Raw genomic sequence first — 23779 nt, 5'->3', positions numbered from 1 at the left:
CCACTGACCCCCTTGCTCCTCAGGCTGTCTGCTCCTGGGGTGAATTGCACACTATGGGGGAAGCCAGCCTCCCGGGGCCTGGCCCAAGGTCATTCTGCTCTTCAAAGGGAAACTCTTTGGAGAGAAATTTTTGAGCCTGCCTAGTCACACATCTTTGCAGCTTAGAAGAAGAATGATGATAATTTAAACTTTATCACAGACACAGATCATTAAATTCGGGTTTCTTCCTGGTAGAGATAATAATAGGTGTTAAATGAGAAAGACCTTTAGAGTCTCCAAAAGCATTAGGATGGTCTAATTTAAAATATTTTAGCATGCTACTACACATTGAATGCCAGTTGGTGGAACCGCGTACTTTCTATCTCTGTCTGAAATCCTAGTTCAGCTTTGTTGATGATCTGGGAGTAAGTAATTAACTTCCCACCATCCCCACACAACATCCGAGATAGGCAGATGTTAGCATTTTTGCTGTGGCAGAGAGTGGGGTCAGACAGATCAAGAAGTGAATCTTGGTTCCGCAACTTCATTGTGTTTTACCAAGAAGCCCGAGGTCCAGAGAAGTAAAGCAATTTCCTCAAGATGACAAATCTAGTGTCCACACAGGGCTTTATCCTTGCCGAAAGCTGTGATGGCGCCCCTGACTCAGAGGAAAATATGAGGCTCAAGGCTCTCTTTGTTCAGGCTGCTCTGGCAAAGTACCATAGAGCTGGTGGCTTACACACAACAGACATTAATTTCTGACAGTTCTGGAGGCTGGATGACGGAGATCAGAGTGCCAGCACGGTCCGGTTCTGGGGAGAGCCCTCGTTTGGGGTTGCAGACTGCAGACGTCTTGTTGTGTCTTCACATGGTGGAGAGAGAAGGTGAGCTCTGGTCTCTTTATTCCGTCGATAAGGGCACTAATCCTATTCCTGAGAGCTCTACCTTCATGACTTCATCACTTGCTAGAGGCTCTGTCTCCAAATGCCATCATGTTGGGGCTTTAGGCTTTGACATACGAATTTTGCAGGGATACAAACACTTAGGCCCTTCAGACTCAGCCAGACCCCACATCCAGTTCCGGTTCCTGTCAGTTGCCAACCCTGTGCTTTTCCCCCTTGGTGCTTTCACGGTTTCCTTTCCCCGGAAGTCATCTTTCTTTCCCCGTCTCCACCACCTTTCTTTATTTGTGCTGATCTTTCAAGGTGTAGTCCAAATCTCACCTCGCTGAGGCTTTTCCTGACACCCCTCTCCAATTTTTTTCTGACCTAGTCCCTTTGGGCAGATCAGTTCAGAGCAGTTTGCACAGCATCTGCAGTACACTCGGTGAATCCCGGTGTGTTGCGGGTGTTTATGCCTCGTCTGCATCTCCATTCAGAGAACAGAGACAAGGCATTCCTCGTCTATTACTGTGCTTGGGTTCTAGGCCACTCTGCATTAGCTGCAGCTTCCAAGACTGAAAAACCAGCACTCATATATTTGCGTGGTAAATAAATAAGCCCATGTCTTTTGATTCTGAATCTTTTTTTTTTTTTTTTTTTTTTTTTGAGAGGGAGTCTCATTCTGTCACTCAGGCTGGAGTGCAGTGGTGCGATCTCTACTCACTGCAACCTCCGCCTCCTGGGTTCAAGCTTTTCTCTTGCCTCAGCCTCCTGAGTAGCTGAGATTAAAAGCATGTGCCACCAAGCCCTGTTAATTTTTGTATTTTCGTAGAGACAGGGTTTCACCATGTTGGTCAGGCTGGTCTTGAGCTCATGACATCAAGTGATCCACCTGCCTCAGCCTCCCAAAGTGTTGGGATTACAGGTGTGCACTACTGCTCCCGCCTGATTGTGAATCTTGTTTTCTGTTCATAACTACTTTAGGCCCCAGACATTTATCTCCACATACCTTTTTAACCTACCCTTGAGAATCTCTGAGATCTCTTTCTCTGGTCCCCACATCTTACACAATGGAGAGCAACAGTGCACTCCCTTCATGGGAGCTCTGTCAGAGGAGAGACCAGAAAGATTTTGTCAATCAATCTACTCACCTACAAATAATGCCACGGTGTGGCAGCTTGATGACCTTACAGTTAGGGTTTATTTCATACCTCTCAACTTGGGACACGTTGGGCATCCGGACTGGATGTTATTCCTCTTGATTCCCTGTGTACATTACCTTTAATTTAGGAGTTAAAGCCTCCTTTGCAAAAACAAAGATTTTGACCTTTTGTGCGTTTTCTTTTAAAGACAATTCACCTTTTTACCAGAAGGTGGCAGTATAACACAAACAAAAGTTTGAGTAAACTGCCGTTTTTAATATTTTAGGCTCACTTCAGCATCACAAGCAATAGCAGTCCCATTCTGGCCTAGATTTCTACAATAATTCTGAATTTAAAAATAGAATCTTTCCAAAGATTTGCTCTATTGGTCATCTTTTTACTATCAGCCAGCCATTCGCATATATTTTTTCAAACTGTAAAGTTTGGCCCTGGTTATATATAAGAATTCCTTTATCCCTGCCATGTCAAAAATATAAAACAAAAGAGAGTCTTTAGGAAAAATTCTCTTTATCTCTTTTACTATGTGCATTCATCTTAATGAATTTTTAGTTGCTACTTTAAATTCACTATATTATGTTAGCTAAGATAAAATTATTTGAGCTATGGTGTGACCTCAGATGAGAAAAATAGTTTTTTGGTGGAATTTATTTGAATACCCATTCTAGATATATGTATACTTATGGGGATATTGTCTTTCAAAGAGTTATTTCAGTCTTCCAGAATTATAATTTATTTTTTAGACTCAGCATTCTTTGTGGAATTAGATTTCCTGAGATTTCGTTTCTCAGACTTTTAAAATTATCCATATCTTCTAGGGAATTTCTCAAATAAAACTGGAAGAAAGTATTCATCAGGCCAAGATGAATTTTATGTCTCAGGAGCCAAGAAGTAGTTTGCAGGATGTGCCTAGTTAAACTTTTAGATAACCAAGAAGCAAAGGTTAGAAGTACATCAGGAAGTTAGAAATCTGTTACTTAAAGGCTATGTCTACTGCATTTTGTTTTCAGAAAAGACAGTGAGTTGCAAAATGTTCAATTATGGTGAATAAATACTTGCAATTTAGGTTATTCCAATTCACTTGTGTCTAAATAAGCATTTGAAGTTCTTTGGTGTATTTTCTCCTTCTAGAGGCAAGAGGAATCTTCCTACTACAGATCCCATGCCCTGCATCCCCATTTACTTTCTAGTAAATATTTTACCTTCTTCTTTCATTGTGCTGCTCAAACATGGATATCAGATTCCTGAACCTGAAGCAATGAGGTGCCGAAGGATGGGTAGAAAGAAAGATATAGCCCAGAGTATCCCTACCAATACTGACTCCAAACTCATTCCTTCATCCAACAAATAGTAGCTACTATGAGGAGTCACTGTGTGAAGTTCCAGCCAGGAACAGGCAGACACACTCTCTGCTGACATCCTTGTGGATCTGAACTCTGGCTCTCTTCCTCTCCTGTCTGTGTTTTGTGCTCCTAAGAGTGCATGTAGGTGGATGGCGAATGTCTTGCATGCCTTCGTCCTGTGTTGTAACTCTTCTCTCTCAGGTTGCATCTCATACACATACAGAGGGGAGAGGATGTGAAGGCACGGGAGTACACCAGAGCGATGCTTCCACAAGCCAAGGAATGCACGCAGCTTGGAGAAGCTAAGAGAGGCTTGGAACAGATCCTTCCCCAGTGTTTCAGAGGGAGCATGCATAGCTCTGCTGACACCCTGGCTTAGGACGTCTTGCCCTCCAGGACTGTGAGACAAGTTTCACTTACTTCAAGCCTCTCAGTTTGTGGTACTTTGTTATGGAAGCCCTAGGAAAATAGCCCAGATTTTTGTTCCATCTTTTTTTCTTTATAGCGTGAGGGATTTCCTTGACTTTCTTCTCCAGATTGCCAGCGTGGACTTTAGCCTGGTTCCTTTTTTTATTTGGTTCATCCATTGAATCTTTTCTTTTAGTTATCATATTTTAAATACATGAGGAATTGTGCTTGTTCCCTTTCCACACAGAAACTGTTCTAGATTGTGGATGAGGATAATTTGATTATTTAAAATAAGTATCTTTGTTTCTTCTGGGTTCTGTTGGTTTATTCTGGTTTTTCTCTTTTTTTATGCTAATTTAACACATGATGGTGATCAGATCATACATTTGAAGAAAAGACTGGTAGGCTCATAGGATCTTGTGTCTGGGTATGTGGTGTGGAAATGGTCCTTCCCTGACAGCAGGGCTGACTGTGGCCCCGAGTGAGGGGGGCATAGGATGACAGGCAGGTTTCCCTCCCTGTGGGACGTGGGGTGCAGGGACAGCAATTGACAAAATAAGGAGGGTTTAGTCAGGGTTAGAACACTTCAGTGGCTTTGTTTTTGTTTTCTGTTTTTTTTTTTTGAGATGGAGTCTTGCTCTGTTGCCCAGGCTAGAGTGCAATGATGCAATCTCGGCTCACTGCTACCTCCACTTCCCAGGTTCCAGCAATTTTCCCGTCTCAGCCTTCCAAGTAGCTGGGATTACAGGTGCCTGACACTATGCCTGGCTAATTTTTGTATTTTTAGTAGAGATGGGGTTTCACCATGTTGGCCAGGCTGGTCTCGAACTCTTGACCTTAGGTGATTGGCCTGGCTCGGCCTCCCAAAGGCTGGGATTACAGGCATGAGCCACCACGCCCAGTCCACTGTATTTTTCTCCTAAGCAGAATTGCCTTTCCTTTCTTCCTTCAATGTCTAAAGTGCAAGCAGAAGGCTACTTATTTTTTATTCCTTGCTCTACCACTTAAAGAATGCAGTGAAAAAAACTTGTATAGTGAGATAGTATTTTTGAAAGAAAGTTATTATTGATAAAATTTTTCGTCTTTATTTTTCTTGTTGCATTTGGCTTTCCACCCATGGAAGCTCAGGCTTCTTTTGGTTTAGAGGAAGGCGGTGCACCACCAAGAATAGGAAAGTCACTGCTCAGCTTGGCTTTCAAAATAACATAGTATCGAAGAAACAGAGCTTTCATTTGCAAGAGCAATGATTTGTTGAAAGAGGGAACATGAGGTGTTGGTTCCAACAAATCAAAGTTGGGAGGTTTTGGCCCAGTTCTAATCGGTCCTGGTGGGTGGAGTGTGGTAGGGAGACAAATACTCCAGATCAGCTTTAGGATTCCAGAACATAGAGGGATTGTCCCCACTTCCTGCCTAGAATTCACGGTTTGCAGATACCTCTAAGTAACATGCTCTATGCCAGCAGGAGGAAGCTCATTATAATAGAATGAGTGGCATGGTGTGGTTAGGCAGACAGAGCCTGAGATAGGGCCTCTTGGTTCTCTGTAACCCACAAAGGGTGGAATTCTTGCCTGTTGGAGGGAGGGGACCAGATGAGAGTTGAAAGCTAGAGGACCTGCACTATGAAGCGGGGTGAAGGGACTCATCTCCAAGATTTGGGGCTGAACAAACCAAAGCTAGGGCTCAGTAAAAGCCTGCAACCGGGCCTCTTGGACTAGTCCTTAGCCAGATCTTAGAACTTAGGTAGAGCTGAGTCAGTGGGAGAGTGACCCTACCATGCAAGAGAGCAGATGGAGACATGACATCTGTGGGCACTGTATCCAGTGAGGACAAAGCCTCTTTTGAAAGGTCTGCTGCATCCAATCTGAACCCAGCTGAGGCTAGCTGAGAAAGATAAAGTATCAGATGACACCTGCCCCCATCGTGACTTGCCCCACTATCAAGATGCCATCCTGAGAGTGGAGGAGAATGGAGGAAAGTTGAGCAGAGCAGTTTGGAAAGGAAAACAATCCTGGCATGGAGTTAGACTTTTGAATTGACTGAGTTTGAATTGGGAATTTACTGAGAATTTACCCATAAGAGACCAAGTTCTGGATCAGAAGAAATACACATTTAATCGGTGAGATCAGGGGCTCACTGCTGTCCAGTGACCTGAGATTCAGGAAAGTGGGCTGTGCTCTGGTCTTCTTTGGATGTTCCTCTCCCTACGGGATGGGTAGTCTGGAGGCTAAAGGGATGTCCCGTTCCCCCCATCCCCACAGGCTGCACACCTTTTGTGAACTGGGTTTTCCAGACTGCATTATTCCCTGCACATAGGATTCTGAGCCTGCTTCAAAGGCCTGCGTCATTCCATTATTATTTGATTATTTTTCCATGGGCTGCTTTCCCATGGTTTGGAATTTATATCCTTAGGGCTGGGGGTTGGGCAAAGGATGGCTATTTTTGTAGAAGGAATTCGATGTGTGGGCTTCCTTGTCCACCTGCATAGCGTCTGCCCATGGGCTGTGGAGGCACAGGACAAATAGGAAGGGAAGGTGTGGGCTGTGGGCTGCGGTCCTGCCTGTCCGCAGGTGCTACAACAGCTGAATGGACGCTAAGGAGCAATTCTCCATGCATCCCTACTCTCTGGGTTGTTTTGAAGGTACATTGATCAAGAAAGGAGGACAGAGCAGAACCCAGTAGTTTGCTAGCTCAGTTTATAAACTTCCAAATACTTAGCCATATGCCACCTGAGCCTTCATTTGCACTCTTGTCCTGGGCCCAAATGTGTTGGGAGCCAGCCTGCTGCTCACCGTGGAAGCAGGACTCCAGGGCTCTGCAAGGCTCAATTATGGAGATAAAGAAAGTTACATTCATGCCCACTTGAGTTGTAACTGTATGTTTCAAACCTGCTCCATATGCTACAATTATCATCTATGAGATGGTTTCTATTGCTACAAAAAGTTAAAATGTAAATTCTTGGAGCAGTGTCAAGCAAAGGAAAAAACATTTAGCTAGCCTGTATTCTTCACTAATTTTAAATCGGTGGAATGGCTGGGGGATAAATGTGGGGAGGAGGGAAATATGGCCTGATCCCACTCTGGCTTCTGTATGTGCAGATCCCAGTTCTCTCAGCTATGTACAGCTTTCCCCTACAGTTTCCCTCCTCTTACATGGTATTCAAACCTGCTTTCTTTTTTTTGTGGCTTGTGATGTAATCATTCTTTCTCTCATGTATACTTTTACCTTATCCACCACTTCGCTCAATTTCTCCCTTTATGTACCACTTCTGGAAGGCCTTGGATGAGTTTTCCCACCAATGCAGTGCAGGCTGGGAGACCTTAAGCTCCTGCCCTCCTGCCCCGGCTCACCTCAATCCCAGAAGCAGGATCTGGGCAGAGTCTTGGGCTTCCAACCTAGTTCCCACTGACAGAAAAACACGCTAACATGCTGGAGGAAGACACAGAAACAGCAAACATCTTTGTGTTACCACCGAGCTCCATCAGTGAAGAAGGCTGGAGCGGGAAGGTGCCCTCGAGGTCACTTTTGAATCAGAAGCTGCAACCTGGAGTGGCCAACCAGCACGAGCCTTTCCACTGGCGGCCTGGCCTCAGCCTTTCCACTGAATTATGCCATATAATCTCCCTCCCTTCCCACCGCAAGAGTACATTTTGTCTCATTTTTATTGGTACTCCAGGACACAAAAACAGACATTTCTTTCTCTTAAATGTATTTCTAGGTGGATCTATACCAAGAAGTATTAGACCAAAAAAAAAAAAAAATTGTCCCACCGATTTAGCATCATAGTCATTGCTGATTATTTCGTTGAAGGCGGGAGTGATGATCGTGTCAAAACCAGTGCCTCTGTGGATGTAGCCTCACTTTAGATACTGAGCCTAGATCCAAATAAATAATCCAAGCAGCAAACAGTAAAGACTAATGACTTTTGTCACACGTAAGCTCATGAAAGTCTGTTACTTTTCTAGTGTCACTCAACTCTATTTACATCAGGGGAGTATGTGCGGTACTGTTTTATTTTTAAAAAGTTTTGCTCTGACTTTGTTAGAGGATTGAGATAGGGAATTATCTCATTTCTGACGCCTTCTCACCTGAAGCCAGTCTCTCCTACCTCCACGAGTGATCCTGAACAAAGTCAGCCCCACTGAGAAGACAGCAGCATAGACTCAAAGCCAGATTTTGTTTCTTTTTCACTCCTATTATTTCTATGTATCCACTTTGTTTAAAAAAGCAATTTACATTTGAAGCAATTTACAAGCAAAATTTACACACACACACATTCACATACACACATAAATAATATATATACTCACATACACATATACATAATATAAATATATATAAATAACCTGATCCCAATTTATTATTATTACATATATGTGCACATACACACATAAACACACACACACACACACACACACACACACGGAAGTCAGGTTCTGACTGAAAGCCCTTGCGGCCAACTCTGTTCTTTTTCTGTGGCAGAGTAACAGAGTAATTCAGGACTAGAGACTCCTCGCTGACCCCTGGACACAGATTCTAGTTTTCATCATTTCTTTAAATATAAATATTGAAGGCTTCAACGGCACACTACATGTAAGGCTTAGTTTTCTTCGCTAGACTTTAGATCTATACATATTGTTCAGGCTTGTTACGCCCTCCCATTCTAAGACCATAGTCTACACATATAAGTTCTAACATTATACTCGCCATCAAGCCCACTGGCCCTTCCCAGCCCTGCTCTCAAGCATGGATTTTTGGTCAACTCTCTTGAAGTCCATCACCCCCACCAGCTTGGGCTGTAGGTGGTGTCTAGAACCTAGACAGCACAAGATGCTCGTAGCATCTTGTTATTTGTTAGAAAAGGACAGAACTGAAGATCAATATCATTACCTTGCCCCCTTGTTAAAGATGTTATCTTCTAGGTTGTGGTTTTAAAAATGATTTTAATTTTCATTCATGGTGTAAAGGACTTCAGGAAGGCCTTCTATTTTTTTTCTAAAATATTTATTTATCATCTTTCTTCTTTCTACATACTGGATAAATGCCTTCTGTTGTCTTCTTCATTTCTTCCTTTTCTTCTTTACTTTCTACCACTCCCCTATAAGAATTTATGCTCTATTTAGACTGCTCTGTGGGTCACACCCTACAAATAATTGTGCTCAGTCCTGCCACAACATTTTCTGTAGCTAGCATCCTTTTCTGAAGAACTGTCATCTCTGTTTCAAATATACACAACCTTGTCTGACCACTTCTTCTTCCAATCTTAATATTTATTTCATCCATTCAATAAATATTGTTGCATGTCTTTTATGCACAGGGACTAGGTGCTAGTGATGCAGCACTGACTGAATGAAAGAAAACAGCACTCCCTGCCCTTATGGAGTTTACGTTCTAATATTGATGTTAAAATGATTAGGAAAAAAGAAGAGTTTTTGAATTGAGAAGGAAAGCAAAGAGGAGAGCAGAGCTGAAGGTGATATTTTAGCAATGGAGCTTTGGGTGAGAAAATGAAGCGAAATGAAGCTAATATATAGGCCTCAGGCCTATATCCCTATCTGCAGGGAGGGAAGAGGAAGATTAGGTGAATGGCAGAACATTCTGTTTAATTCTGTCATGCTCTGGTATCATGTTATTGGGGCAGAGTCAATATTGCTGAACTTCAGGTGCTGGGAAGGCGGCTGTGACAGTATTTTCACAGGTGCATGGAAGTTTCTCCCTTAGCTAAAGGGAGCAAGATTTCAGTTAAAGAAGACTGGGGAGCCAGAAAGAAGAGAGTGGGGCGTTATATCCTAGAGGACAGAACCCATGAAAATGCCCAGCTAAGGAATAAATGAGATGAAGTGAAGTCACATCTTAAGGGTGGGGAAGGGACAGAGCAAATTACCCTCACACATTAGACAGACAAACAGACTCAGGACACCAGCTGGGGAAGCAGAACAAAGTGGATAATAGTTGATATAACAGGTAAATGGGCCAAAAAAACCCCTACCAAAAACAGTCATCAATCCATTCATGAACTTCACAGTTCAACACATAGGGAGCCATTGCTATGTCTTAGGTGGTGAAGTTTTATCTTTAACTATTGGGTGGTACTGGAGGTCTAGGGGTGGTTGGCATGAAGAATTCAAGCCCTAGCCTGACTACGGAGGAGCTATCTATCCTGGCAGCAGTGAAGCAAGACCAAGAATGAGATCAAAAGTCCAAAGTTCAAGAGGTGATGTTACCAAAGAAACACAGAGGATAGTTAGAACAAAAGTCACTGTAAGGTTTGGGTAGAGAAGAGCAGTGTATTCTGGAGTTCCAGAGAGACCGTGGTCCTGAGTGGCTGGTATGCAAGAGTGAACACCTCTTTCAGGATGGATGAACAGGTCTCACCGTCTTTTAAAATAGTGCACATAACCTACCAGGCTACCTATGATTGAAGTCGCAGTGAAAAAAAGTGGTTCAAGAGTCTGGATACATGGTCAGGAACCAGAAAGATGAGATCTCAAAGCCCAAGCTATCCCAGGAACTCAGAGATCTCAAGAGACCAAGACAAACTGAAGAAAAGCAGGGAGGTACAGTAGGATAATTACAGGAATTGCTAATTTAAGAATTAATTTTGTTAATATCATTTTAACTGTTAAATGAAGGAGAAAGTCATAGGGAACATCCTGTTGAGGTAAAGATCATACCCACAGGGAGAGGGAAGAAAGAAACAGTCATTTCTGACCCTGACAAAGGAAAAGAGATTGTTGCCACCCCTTACGGAGCATTTCTTTGTCAGATGTGATTTCCCTGGAGACTGGGGGCTCAAGGCAGCCAGGGGCCTCCAGAGCCAAGCAATGGGGGAGGGGGCTTCAAAAGGAGAGATGGGTAATTTACAACTTTGCTTTGGAACATCTCTGCCCATGTTATACTATTTTACTTTACATTTAAAAAATCTTCAGTGAGTGTTTATTCTGAGCTTTCAAAGGAGATTGATTTTATTCAATATTTTGATTAGTTTTTTAAACACTTGAGCCATTTCTGCTCCTTTATTCTCACCTTCTGTAGATTAGGACACCATTTAAAAGTTTGACAGTCTTTTCCCTAAACATTTTGTCCTTTTGCGGTTGTTAAATATTGAATTAGATCTTGTTATAAACAGACCAGAAGCTGGCATTGTTGACATTTCCCTTCATTAGTAACTGAAAGCTGACATTTTCAACCTATCAGCTCCAGTTTGGTCTAATGATAAGAACACAGTATGGGGAACAAGGCAATCTGTTTCCTTTCCTGCTCTTATTATGAACTCACTATGAAACATTAATTGACAAAACTACTTCACTTAGTGGGTGCCTAAGTTTCTCTTACAAGGAGAGTAAAAGAAAATTTTTGATTAACCCTAGGATTCAAAGTCTGAATGAATGAAAGAAGGCATTCACTTGAGTCCTATGAGACTATTGATTAAACCTAAGATTTGAAATCTGAATGAATGAATGAAGGCATTGATTTGAGTCCTGATTTTGTCTCTTACTCATTATGATAGTCCCTTCATTTCTTTGGTTCTCACTCTATTTGCAAAATTAGAAAACCACAGTATCTACTTTAACCCATTCTAAAGGATTATTACATAGAGTTAATTAGATAATATAGTGAGGGCTTTACATACAGTGAAGTGCTAAACAGATGTTAGTTTTCATATTACATACTACATAGGTTTCATGAAATAGATTCTTTGGCCAGTTTAATTGAGCGGCTTCTGGAATAATGAGAAGTTCTGGCAAGATCTGTGGTTGTGGTTGTGGAGAGCTAAAGACCTAGTTAACTCTCCTGGAACTTGTCTCTAGACTAAACTGATGAACATAGATTCTAATCCAATCCTTCAAATGTTTGAAACTTCAGTTTTGAAACCTCAATCATAGAGAATTACATGGTTGGAGGTTGAGGTCAAGGAGCACACACTTTGGTATTTTTATGCATCAATTTGATTTTTTGAGGAAAAAAGGAGGAAGATTTGTAGCAATTGCATGGAGACCATGCAAAATTTGTGAGAATATTGACTTGACTTGACAAGCAGGGAATGAACAAAGTTCTCCCACTCTACCAAATGGATTTTCCAGGCTCTGGAGGTGTCCTAATAGGGGCAGGATAGAATAAAAGGGAGGATGAACAGTATCTAATTAAACTTAGAGGTGAAAGTGGAGAAAACCCCCAAAGTTATCCTTCTAAGCTTATATTCTACCTTAAATTCACAGTTTGACCAGTCACTTTTTCCATGGGAAATCAATTTCATGCTTTACTGATTTTGATTAAATGTAGAATTACTAATATTGGGTCAAAACCTATGTGGAAAGAGTTTTGTGTAAAACAGATTATCTTTACTTTCAAATTCTGAGTAGGCTAAGGTACCCCTAACCCTCAATGAAATTTACCCAAGTAGGATGATAAAATTTTGAAGGTCAATTAGTGCCATCAATAAGGTTCTGATAAAAGCTAATAGTTTATTCTAGGCATCAAGTAAGTTGATCCTCAATCTGTTGTTATCTCCTTTGTGTTAATAAAGTGAAGCTTCTATGCCCACCAAGGAGAAGGAGCCCCTCTTCCTCCAGGTTAGTCAACCCAAGCCTGGGTCCATGGCTTTATGAACAGAGGCTCGATCTTAGCCTTACACACACTCTCCACTGAGCACCCTTGTGCAGGCACAAGTCTATCTGTATGAGGCAGACCTGGAGTGATTTTGTTTGACCCAGTGTCCTGAACGTGTTTTGAAATAAGACTTGCTGTAAGGATTGGTAAAGGTCAGTGATGTTTTGGCTTTGTGATATTCACTTACCAGCTGCATTGCCGTGTTTTAGGGAAGAAGTAATTGTACTCTCTGAAGGTTTTTTCCCTATTTGAGTATGATTATTCCTTAACCACTAGAGAATGTGTAGTCTTCTCTAAGTAGAATGAGAGGTGAAATCTCCATGGAATCATGGGAATTCTTAGCTCTGCGTTCTTACTCCTACTTGCTGTGTAAACTTGGGAAAACTGCTTAACCTCTATGAGCCTGAATCATCTCATTCGTAAAAATTACATAGTTCATAGGCTTGAAATAAGGATGAAATGGGTTAGGAAGATATGTAAATTTCCTAGCAAAGTGCCTGACCCATAGCAGTAGACATTTAACAACTGTTAATTTCCCCTCCATCAACATGCGTGAAAGAAAGAATAGCATGGGATGATGAGTCAGCAACCCCAGATTCTAGTAGTAGCTGTTAAGTTAGCTAGTGGTGACACTGGATAAGTCATTTAGACTGTATAGCTTAGGTTTCCTTTTTTGTAAAAATAAGAAGTTGAATTGTCTCTAAGGTTTTTTCTAGCTTGATTAATTTATGATTATTTGTACTTTTTTCTGATTTTATTCTAAGCCTAAATTTAGCAGAAAGTTATATTTGTTACCTAAGAACCACTGACTTTCACATGGTGTTGGCACCAGCACTTTCTCACATTCTTATACAAGAAAGAGTCTGCAAGTTCTGCACTGCGTCCCTTGGAAGAACAAAGGAAGGTACTATCAGTAAATCTATAGAAAGCATTCCACTTCCATGTGACAGTGTTACAACTCTCTGTAGCAAAGAGGTAGAATTTTCCCCATTTTAGCATGGGCTATGCCTCACACTTCTGGATTGCAGAACCAGCTCACAAGGATCTCACCTTTGGCCCATGTCAGAGGATCTTTCATGTCTGAAGTGCCTACCTTGAGGTCCTTGGCAATGGGTCATGGCTATTGCTATCCATGCCTAGGGACATTTGTAGGCTAGATATTGGCCCTGGATGAGGAATTACTGAATTCAAACTGATATGTGTGTGGAACATAGTGGTTTCTGAGAGAATAAGATGGATGATTGTGGCTGGGTGTGGTGGCTCATGCCTGTAATCCCAACACTTTGGGAGGCTAAGGCGGGCAGATCATGAGGTCAGGAGTTCAAGACCAGCCTGACCAACATGGCAAAACCCTGTCTCTACTAAAAATCCAAAAATTATCCAGGCATGGTGGCGTGCGCCTGTAATCCCAGCTACTCAGGAGGCTGAGGCAGGAGAATCACTTGAACCCAGGAGGCAGAGGTTGCAGTGAGCCGAGATCGTGCCACTGCACTCCAACCTGGGTGACAGAGTGAGACTTTGTCTCCAAAAAAAAAAAAGGATGATTGTAGCCTGTGAATTTCCCCACTGCTGTATATATATATTCATTTTCAACATTTTGGAAATTGATGGTATAAATAGATGGAAAATAGAGAATGTCAGTTCTCACTAATAAGTCTAGGCAAGAATTCCACTGATGGTGATTAAAACTCTTAGTTCTAGAAGTCTTTAAGGAATTGTGAAGATCTATCTGAGGAAGACTGGCAGTGCAAAGATAATTTCCCCACAATCACAAAGACAGAATACAGGTGGATTCTGAAAAATATAATCAACTTACAAAATTGAATAAACTGCTGAATTGATTCTTTGTATTTAGCAAAAGGAAGCATGATAGCTAGGAACCTGCATAAATTCTCTAGAAATTAACTTGATTTTTATAGTTGACAGAGTCATGTATTAGGGCCTGGGTACCTGATATACTGGATGGACTATTTCATGCTGCCCTTGGAGACAAGTTGGAGAAATGTTGGTAGTATTGCAGCAGTGAAGTGAATTTACATGTATGGAACCATTACATCAACGAGTGTGAACTTTTACAAGATTCTAGTAGACCTGGAAAACATGGTGATAGAACTGAAAATATGTAGCCTGGAAAAGAAAAATGTTTTGTTGTTTTCCCTCTTGGGCAGTATAGGCATGGCAACTATTCTCAAATATTTCTAATAGCTCTGTCATTAAAGACCAATTAGATATTCCTTGTATCTCAAGTAGGACAATTTGGGATCAGGAAGGCATAATTTTCTTCATACAAGGGAAAACATTTCTGTCAATAAGTCTAACAGAAACGACTATCTTTTGAGGTAGGAAATTTACTTTAAAGATGAGTTACTGCAGAGGTTGGATGCCTGTCTTGGACATTGTTTAGTGGTTGCTCACATTGAAGGGAATCTGGACAAGATAATTTCTTAGGGCCCACTCTAAACTTTTAGAAAGTAAATAAACATCTTTCTCTTTGTCATCATGGCTGAAGGAGCATATTATGTTTTGTCACACAGAAAAGTCTTTCATTGCTAAGTGCCCTGAATTCAAGATGGACCGGTAATGAGAAAACCTTCTAAAAGCCATGAATAACAAGAATTTCCTCAAAGCATTACATCATGATAAAAGCCACCAGAAAGAGGGAACATTTTGGTTTCTTCCTTAATAAATAACCCAAAATATTTCTTGTTTATTTTAACTTTTTTTTTTTTTTTGGAGATAGGATCTCACTCTATCACCCAGGTTGAATGCAGTGGTGTGATCATGGCTCACTGCAGCCTCAACTTCTTAGGCTTAGGTGATCCTCCCACCTCAGCTTCCCAAGTAGCTGGGACTACAGGTGTGCACCACCATGCCCCACTATATATGTATATATTTTTTTCGTAGAGACAGGGTTTTGCTATGTTGCCCAGGCTCGTCTCAAACGCCTGGGCTCAAGCAATCTGCCTGCCTTGGTCTCCCAAAGTGCTGGGATTACAGGTGTGAGTGACTGTTCCTGGCCCCAAAATATTTCTTTCTTTTTTTTTTTTTTTGGAGACGGAGTCTGGCTGTTTCTCAGGCTGAAGTACAGTGGTGCGATCTCTGCTCACTGCAACCTCTGCCTCCTGGGTTCAAGCGATTCTCTTGCCTCAGCCTCCTAAGTAGCTTGGGACTACAGGCGCCCACCACCATGCCCGGCTAATTGTTGTATTTTTAGTAAAGGCGGGGTTTCACTGTATTGGACAGGCTGGTCTTGAACTCCTGACCTCAAATGATCCACCCACCTCAGCCTCCCAAAGTGCTGGGAATACAGGTGTGGGCCACCATGCCCAGCCAAAATATTTCTTAAATGTATCCAATCCAATAGGAATTATGACCACCATATAATAATTTGAATCATGAATGTTGCTTTTTCTCTTATGTTCTAGTAGCAGTTTGTTGAAAAACAGGATCCCTTTGTAAATATCAGTAAATATTTTCTTAGTGCTCAAAGTTATCCATGAGTTTTCCTTTTCTTTTCTAGTCAGATTGTTGAAAGTCTTGATTCCTAGTTTAGAAAGTTGGTACATGATGACCTCTTTGACTCTGTAGTCTATGTGAAGAAATACAGTTTATACCACATCAGGTTCATATATGCCTTATAACTGAAATTGAATATTTGAGAAATGACACTTATGCCTACCCACTAGTATAACACTCTAAAATTTTCAACAGAATTCAATCCAAGTAATTAATAATTAAATACTGTTAATGCCCCACTAATTTCACAGAGTTTTCAGGTTGGAAAACACTGCTGTAATCACTGCTATAATAGTCACTGAAAATTCAAGTAATGGCAGAATAAATTAGATATTCAAATCTTGTCACTTAAGACATTTGATAAACTTGCTACAGAAAGATAATTTTTGCATCCTTATTGTATGAAAAGTACTGGGGTTTGAGATACGTTTGCACATTCTTCTTTGTTTCCCTTCTTCCTAGCCTTTCAGCCTCCTCTCTGTCTTCCCACAGAAAACGATACACTTTGGTAGCAGTGTCTTGAAATGTGGAAGACTACAAGAAAGATATATAGATAGACTGCCTTCGTTCTTTCTGTGTACCTTAAAGCTTTACAGCTAGAGAAGCAAGTTTTAGCCTAAAGCTTGTCTGTTTATGAGCACATTCAGGTGACTGCCGTGATAATGAAATTGCTGATACACTGCTCAGAGCTGCTTGGGTAACCATTCTTTTATTACCAGGAAGGCAAACACGGTTTATAAGATCAAAGTGGACACCTCCTGCAAGTTACATTTATTACAAGAGGCTAAAGTGTCCACATTCCTAGGAATCAATAAGACTTAAGGCAGAAAGATAGTAATATGCAATAGATGAATGCAGTTTTTGACAGCTCAACAACCACCTATGTAGGGGGCAGAAACAAGAGGTAACCTAGTTCTGAAAGTTACCAATTCTGCCAGCTCTGTAGTTAAGCAAGGTGCTTGATATTGTAATAGCCATAGTCAGAGTCAGCCTGACAAAAATTGTGACTGTCAGTGCAGGCACTGAGAATACTTTTATAACTGTCTCCACTGCAGATTCCTCTGATAGCATTTTGATCCTACTGTTTCAGGAAGCAGGACCCCTACTCTGCTATCACAGTGCAAATAAACTAAAGATCATTATAACCAGTTACTATCATGGTATTTGGAAAGCCAGCCTGGGTGAGTTCTAGCCCTTAAAACATGTACTTTCACATCATAGTGGCCGAACTGTGGCTCTTCTGCTGTGGGCCAGCATCTAATAACAGTTCTACCATGGTTAAGGCCCTTTTGTACTCTTCTCCACACGCATGTTTTAAAAATCTTTTACATTTAAAACGTTTTAAATTTATTTTCTTTTCTCATCTATATTTTAAACTGACATATGAAAGTTGTATATATTTACGATGTACAACATGATGTTTTGAAATATGTACACATTGCGGAATGGCTAAATTAAGCTAATTAACATACATATCACCTCACACCCTTGTCACTTGTCCCACCTTAAGCCCCTCTGTCAAGATTTTCAGATGGTTGCCTTCAGAGAAGTCTGAAGAGCTTCTCTCAGCTAAGCCCACTTCAAATGCTTATTAGAAACACTTTTGCTTAGATTACTAAAAAGCTTTTCTAGTAGTTTTGAATATCCGTGAAATTTTGGCCAAAGCATTTGAGGAAGTAACAAAGGTCCTTTATTATTTCTTTTCAATAACTCTCCAGTAAGTGTCGAGTCAAAAGAGGCTGAACTCCAGAAGCTCTGGATATTTAATGAGAGCGCTTCATTTTACAAAAGAAACGACTTCTCTCGCGTGGTATCAGGCTAACGTCTTCTGAAATTCCTTTTGCTTCCCCAGGAGTTCATTTTTCTAAAGACTAGAAGTGTAGGAAATATTTTCCTGATAATTATGAAATGTTGATTGTAATTTAAACTGTTAGTGTCAGGGAAGTGGTTTTTGTACTCAGTAGCTTCTTTACTGCAAACTTTTATGGCCCATATTATTGATGAAAAGACAATATTTTTAATGCATTTTAAATGGACTCAGAGTGTGCAAAGCCTTGATCACAGACATTTTTCTTGTACTAAGAAAAACATATATAATAGTTTTAAAATAACAATTTTAATGATATCAAATGTTGCAGTATGAGGAATAGATATATAGTATACCTTGGGTAACCTCTAGGCTAACTGTTGGAAAAAGTTTACCATTCACTATGAATGGTCTTGATAGTCTGTCAAACTAAACTATAGATATTTTTTCTTTTTCTTTAAATGCATACTTCTCATGTCCACACTGAAAAAACAGGATGTCGTTTGGTAGAAATTAATCATTAGATCATTGCTGTACATTCTTCTCTGTGCAGTATGTACTTAAATTAGGGACAGGATTATCAAAGATAATTGACTCTGGATATATCACTTTGATTGAATTCCCCATGTTTCAGTTGTGGGAACACCTGCTCAGGAGCACACTTCCATTATAGGTAGACAATTTCGACAGGGTGTAGAAAGTAGGCTTAAACACTGGTTCATATTTTATATCAATTTCTAATAAAAAGAAAAGCAAAGTAGTTGTTTTCAGTAATCCTTTAGGGAAAAGTCAAAAGAACAGAGACAACTGAAAATAAGAAAGCATCTAAGAAGGGAACATGCCTTCCTTCTCTATGTATTTTCTGTTTATGCATTTTCCTGGTTCTTTCATCTGTACTGTTTCATGCTTAGCAAAGTTTAAGAAGGGGTGATCCATGAATTCGGCACAGCTTGTAATTTTCTACAGGGTGTAGGTCTGACCTTTCTCTGATGTTTTGCATATTGTTGCCACCTGTTTTATTCCATTTTGTTAGAGATAAGTGTCTTCTTGAGCCCAGGTTTAACACTGCAATGAGTTACCTGCCCTCACCCCCTCGGCCCCTCCCTTGGCTGCTACTCACTCAAAAGGGTCGCTGGGATCTGCCCTCTGGAGCTCTGGAGGGATGGGGATTCTTTTGTAGTACATTTCCCAGTCGAAGGCTCCTCGCATGGCATCCCCAGCTTGTGCCTCATACCCGAAGTGATTGTGGTCAATGACATCGATCATGGGACACACGATGGTTTTGTGGTTTAGTGCAATTTGGTCTGAAAAATGAAAGCACAAAATAGGAAATGACATGCCTGCCTAGGTCATCTATCATTTTTCAGCAAAGAGAAGCCTATAGTCCTCCACTAATGCATAATGCTCGCAGCCGTGGCTCTCTGTCGTCCTTAGAGCACTTTTCAGGAATCTCTGAATTCTGGACTTAACGTGATGGGACAGCGATTAGGTCCAATTAGAGTCGTTGTATTTTCCTTTAAGAAAGTTATGTCCCAGAGAGACTTGCAGAAGTCCATTTAGCTCTACCTCTGTCACATTTTTGCTCTGACCTGTCCCCAATCTGTCATTTTATCGTGCATCCAACATGCGTAGAGTATAAACAGTACTCGTGTTCTTTCAAGCATACTGCTGGAGCCTGCTGAGAAAATACTGGCCTGCTTTCTGGAGGTTCCAAAATGTAAATATTTAACTTCATGGTTTTTGTAGCATCTAATCTATAACAATCACGGTGGCTGCTCCTCTATAAATGCTGACAGATCATACATAGAATTCTTTGCTCTCAGGTTTGCCAGAGATTTTTCCAAGTCCTATTTTGCCACTGTTCTTGAAGCTAAACTCTATTGATCAAAGCTATACATTTTCTTCCCTTATCATATTCGAAAAAGTATTAGGTGATATTATACTACTGCGATTACTTCTGCTACTCTTAAATTCTTGAGCAACTACTAAGTGATTTATTCTCATGCTATTCTAATACTCAGCAACCCTGTAGGGTAACTATTATTATCATCCCCAGTTTATGCATGAGGAAGGTAAGATTAGAGAAATTAACTTGTCAAGGGTTATGCAGCTTTTGAGAGCAATAACCAAGATGCAACCTCTGCTTAACAATCCAGTTTCAAACCTGGCCTTTTGAGTGTTCCATTGTGCTTCTCATGGTAGCGGAGAGGTGATTTGTTTTTTCCAGTTCCAGCACCTTCCTTTCCTATGTGGCTATGGTTATTGTGATGACATTAACAGCTAGCACAGGGCACTGGCATTTGCATCCTTTGGTTTAGCTAGAATAGCTGTCTGTGAGGTATCTTTCTTTCCGAGAATGTGAATTTAGTTAATATTTATTGTAACAGACCAATGCTGTCTAATGGGCAGAACTTCTTGTTATTCGGAAGACCTTTAGATGTGACAATAAACAAATAAACAAATAAACAAACGATATCATTTAGCATAATTACGAAGTTTGGTTATTTCCGTAACATATTTTGTTTCCCCAGAGATTGTGGAGTAAATGTTGGGGATAAAGTTCCTGCAGTAAGGAAACTGTCCATTTGCTTTAGAAGTTTCTCTTAAGCATGGGATAAAAAGCATAAGGTTTTACTGGTTGTAATAACAAGTGGCTTTATTTCGATGACACTGATGAAACAGGGGATGGAAACCACGGAATTTTGTGAAAACTTTCCCCTCTAGGTCTATATGCCTTTCCATCCATCCATCCATCCATCCATCCTTCCATCTGTCCGTTCATCCATCCATCCATCCATCCATCCATCCATCCATCCATCCATCCATTTATCCATCCAGTCATTCTTTTCATATTTCAACAATTATTTATTGATTAGAAACTATGTGCTAGTCAGTTTTTCTAGGTTCCGGGGATACCATGATGAATAACATCACAAAAATTTCTGTCTTCAGGAATGAAGCAAAGACAATTAATAAGCATAATAAATAACTAAATTATATAGTGTTTTAAAAGGTGATAAATGAGATGGGAAAAAATAAAACAGGGGAAGGGGAATGCAGGATACTGGAGTGTGGAAAGGGTTGCGATTTTAGAGCATGGCCCTGGTAAGCCACAGAGAGCTAGAGGTGGGCTTTGTCTTACTTTAGTTTAATTAGCAGATGAAGAGACCCCCCAGCACCATTTCTAGTTAATCTGCACCAAGGGATGGCTAAGCATTTGTTTTTTACCAGGGCAAGCCTTATAATGGGTTTTACTGAATGGTATTTCTATTCAGTAATATTTTACTGAATGGTATTTCCCCAGAGATGTCTTTGACAGAGGAGACCATCGTTGCTGGGTCCAGAATATTTTTTCTCTCATCCCTGCAGGTATTTTAGTATTAAGGTTTCAGTGACTTTCTTCAATCAAATTCAGAATCAGGTTGATTTACAAGTTCCCTGACCATCAAGGAGTCCCAAGGTGACCCAAAGAGAATGTGTCAGTTAAAGTAACTGTCAACTTTTCCTTCAAATTTCCTTTTCACTCTTATCCAGCTGTACTAGCTTAGGTTGAAAGCAGCACGACTAATTTTTCATCCAAGGCTTGTGCCTACATTTCAATTTCCAGGGATCAAACAAACAGACTTAATGGGAAATTGAAATTCAGGTATAATCCCAAGGTGAAAAATGAGCCAAGAAACTGTGTGGCTCTGCCTGTTTTTTCATTTTGGATGATGTGTCAAGACACTGATAGAGGAAAATAAGAAAGATAGTGATCCTGAGCTTGAATCATTTCTTATCCAACAGGACTACAGGAAATGAAATACTTTAATGGGAAAATGTGGGTTGTGGGTTTCTCTTACTCTTTTTTTTTTCTATCTTCTTCTTTTTAGTTAGATTCATAGTGAACAATCAGAGACTCAATAATTGGCGTTTAGGGATTTGCTTTGGTTCATAAATAAATTAGGCCTTTTGCTGACTTCCTTGAGTATTCAACACCATATAGGTCAAATTCTGTTTGAAGGAATCTCACTGTTGCTGATGAAGCTCTAAATTGCTGTGTCCTTGGACAAGGTACTTTTAATTAAAGGTTCAGAGGAGTCTCTGACTGCAGGGGCACTGAAACATTCAGTTGATTAGGATAACTGGGCAGTCACCTGTGCAGGGGTATGTGGCTGGGCAATGTGGTGGAGGGTGTTGGGTGCTGGTTGTTTCCTGTTTTAAATCCTACACAGTTTAAATTGATTCCCCTCACCCCGCCCATCTTTTACTAATAGAGCTTTGCTGGTTCTTGCTGAAAACCTACACAGTAGTCAATAGCAAATTGTTCTTTCTGAGACAGCTATTGTGAAGGCAGTTGCTAGTGACTTTAGTTCCAAGGCCAGGGATATTTTTACAATAAAAGTTGATTTAGCAAAGTCGGAAAGGAGAACACAATGTGTGCACCAAGAACTTTTTAGAAGGAGGGTTTTTTTTTTTTTCGAGCTGACAATTTATTTCCTATCTACAACTGGACTTTATATTTTACTTCGTTTTAAAACAAAAGTAATGAAGCTTGAACTGAACCACACGTATGTTTTCTAGCTTAAATTACTTTCAGTTCTTTTGTGTTTCTAACAGTTCAAGTGTGTTATGACATAATCTTCTTTCCCTCAGCTTAGCCATATTGTGAGCATTTAAGACATAACACCTGGACAGCTGCACTGTGTTAGAAGGAATCTATGTAAATACAAACAACTGTATATTTAGGGCTATAGGATGGTGCCAGAAGTGGAGAGAATAACAGAAAAGAAACGACATTTTAAATCCTAGAAAATGTCAAGGTGCTTATACTTTAACTGTATTCTGGGGATGAATAATTTTCCTTCCTCTTTTCTTAACAATCCTGTAATACTTGTTCAATGTGTGTGTGTGTGTGTGTGTGTGTGTATTTTAATCTTGCCATAGTTACAGGACTATAAAAGAGTTTTGGGACACTTTATTCTTTTAGTGTTCACCCAGTGAATTTGATTACGCTAAAGGAGGATATCTAAGATAAATGAAATCTTTTTTTAAACTGTAAGTTAGATTGAAGTTGATATTATTTAAAATGCCAATTTTATGGCATTACCTAGAATACTGCCTAAAACATTTACCTAGTAAACTGTTTTTAGCAGTGGTAAATATAAAATTCAAGGCTTCTACTGGAAAACTTGTAGAAGGGACCTCTAGTGTTTGTTGATTGCAAACTAAATAGAAGCAAACCGCTCACTTCCCCTGAGGCATCCCAGGATGGTGCTTAGCAACCTGTACTCACTGAGGAGCGGGGGCAGCCAGTTCACATTGACTTCGCAGTGGGAGTCCAGGAACGTCAGGACTTCTCCTCTGGCCATAGATGCCCCCAGGAGACGGGTCCGGATGAGTCCTTCTCTCTTCTTGGTGCGAACAATCCTCACTTTGGAAAATCTGGCCATGTATTCTTCCAATTTATCCTTCAGGTGTTCTAGTTAGGAAGCAGAGAATGCATAGAAAAAATGCAAAACATTAGTTGCAGCTGAACTATTCATGGTTGTTTGTGCACAGAGAGTATGTGACTGATGAATCCTGGGGTAACATTCTCGTCTCCTCATCTAGATGGGAGATACTAGCAAGATTTTTAGATCTTACACTTTCTAGAGTGCTTTGTAAACTGCAAATATTGCCCTTTTTTGAACACAAAAGTCACTGACATGCCAGAGGTCTGTTATGCAGTTACTGCTGGCTGACAGCCGCAGCGTGTAATCCTAGCCAACACTCCAAAGATGGGCTTCTGCCCTCTGGTCCTGCTGGGTAAAGTCAGATGAAAATCTTGGAAATGGGCTTTTTCCAACAAAAGAGCTCTTTACAGCAAGGCTTTGCCTAGTATTTTGTGTATTGAAAATAATGTACGTAAAACAATAGGAAAGATAAATATCTGTCATATCAACAAGAACCAAACAGATTTTTTCCCCCACAAGTTAACAGCAAAGTAGCAAGCAAGTTTAGCATTTGGCTTCTGATTTGAAGTGGAAAGGTGACTGGCTGCAGATGAAATACTATACAGTCTTTTGGAACTTACCTATTAAAGATTTGGAAATATTT

The 23779-nt window shown here is 40.5% G+C and overlaps 1 protein-coding gene across 1 annotated transcript in view; it reads right to left on the bottom strand.

Moving 5' to 3' along the window:
- The window catches only part of LOC129034653 (polypeptide N-acetylgalactosaminyltransferase-like 6), a 231123-nt gene extending 207969 nt beyond the window's left edge, over positions 1-23154 (bottom strand). The window contains exons 1-2 of the mRNA XM_054484099.1: positions 22977-23154; positions 18822-19005 (exon numbers count right to left, since the gene is read on the bottom strand). Of these exons, the coding sequence (XP_054340074.1) occupies positions 18822-19005; positions 22977-23133 (341 nt within the window). The 5' untranslated portion in view covers positions 23134-23154. The remainder of the gene's footprint in view (positions 1-18821; positions 19006-22976) is intronic.
- Between the last annotated feature and the right edge of the window lie 625 nt (positions 23155-23779).

Source organism: Pongo pygmaeus, chromosome 3 (genome assembly GCF_028885625.2).
Source record: "Pongo pygmaeus isolate AG05252 chromosome 3, NHGRI_mPonPyg2-v2.0_pri, whole genome shotgun sequence".
Taxonomy (NCBI): Eukaryota; Metazoa; Chordata; class Mammalia; order Primates; family Hominidae; genus Pongo; species Pongo pygmaeus.
The sequence above is the reverse complement of the archived record's forward strand: the minus strand, read 5'-3'. Positions and strand labels throughout refer to the sequence as shown.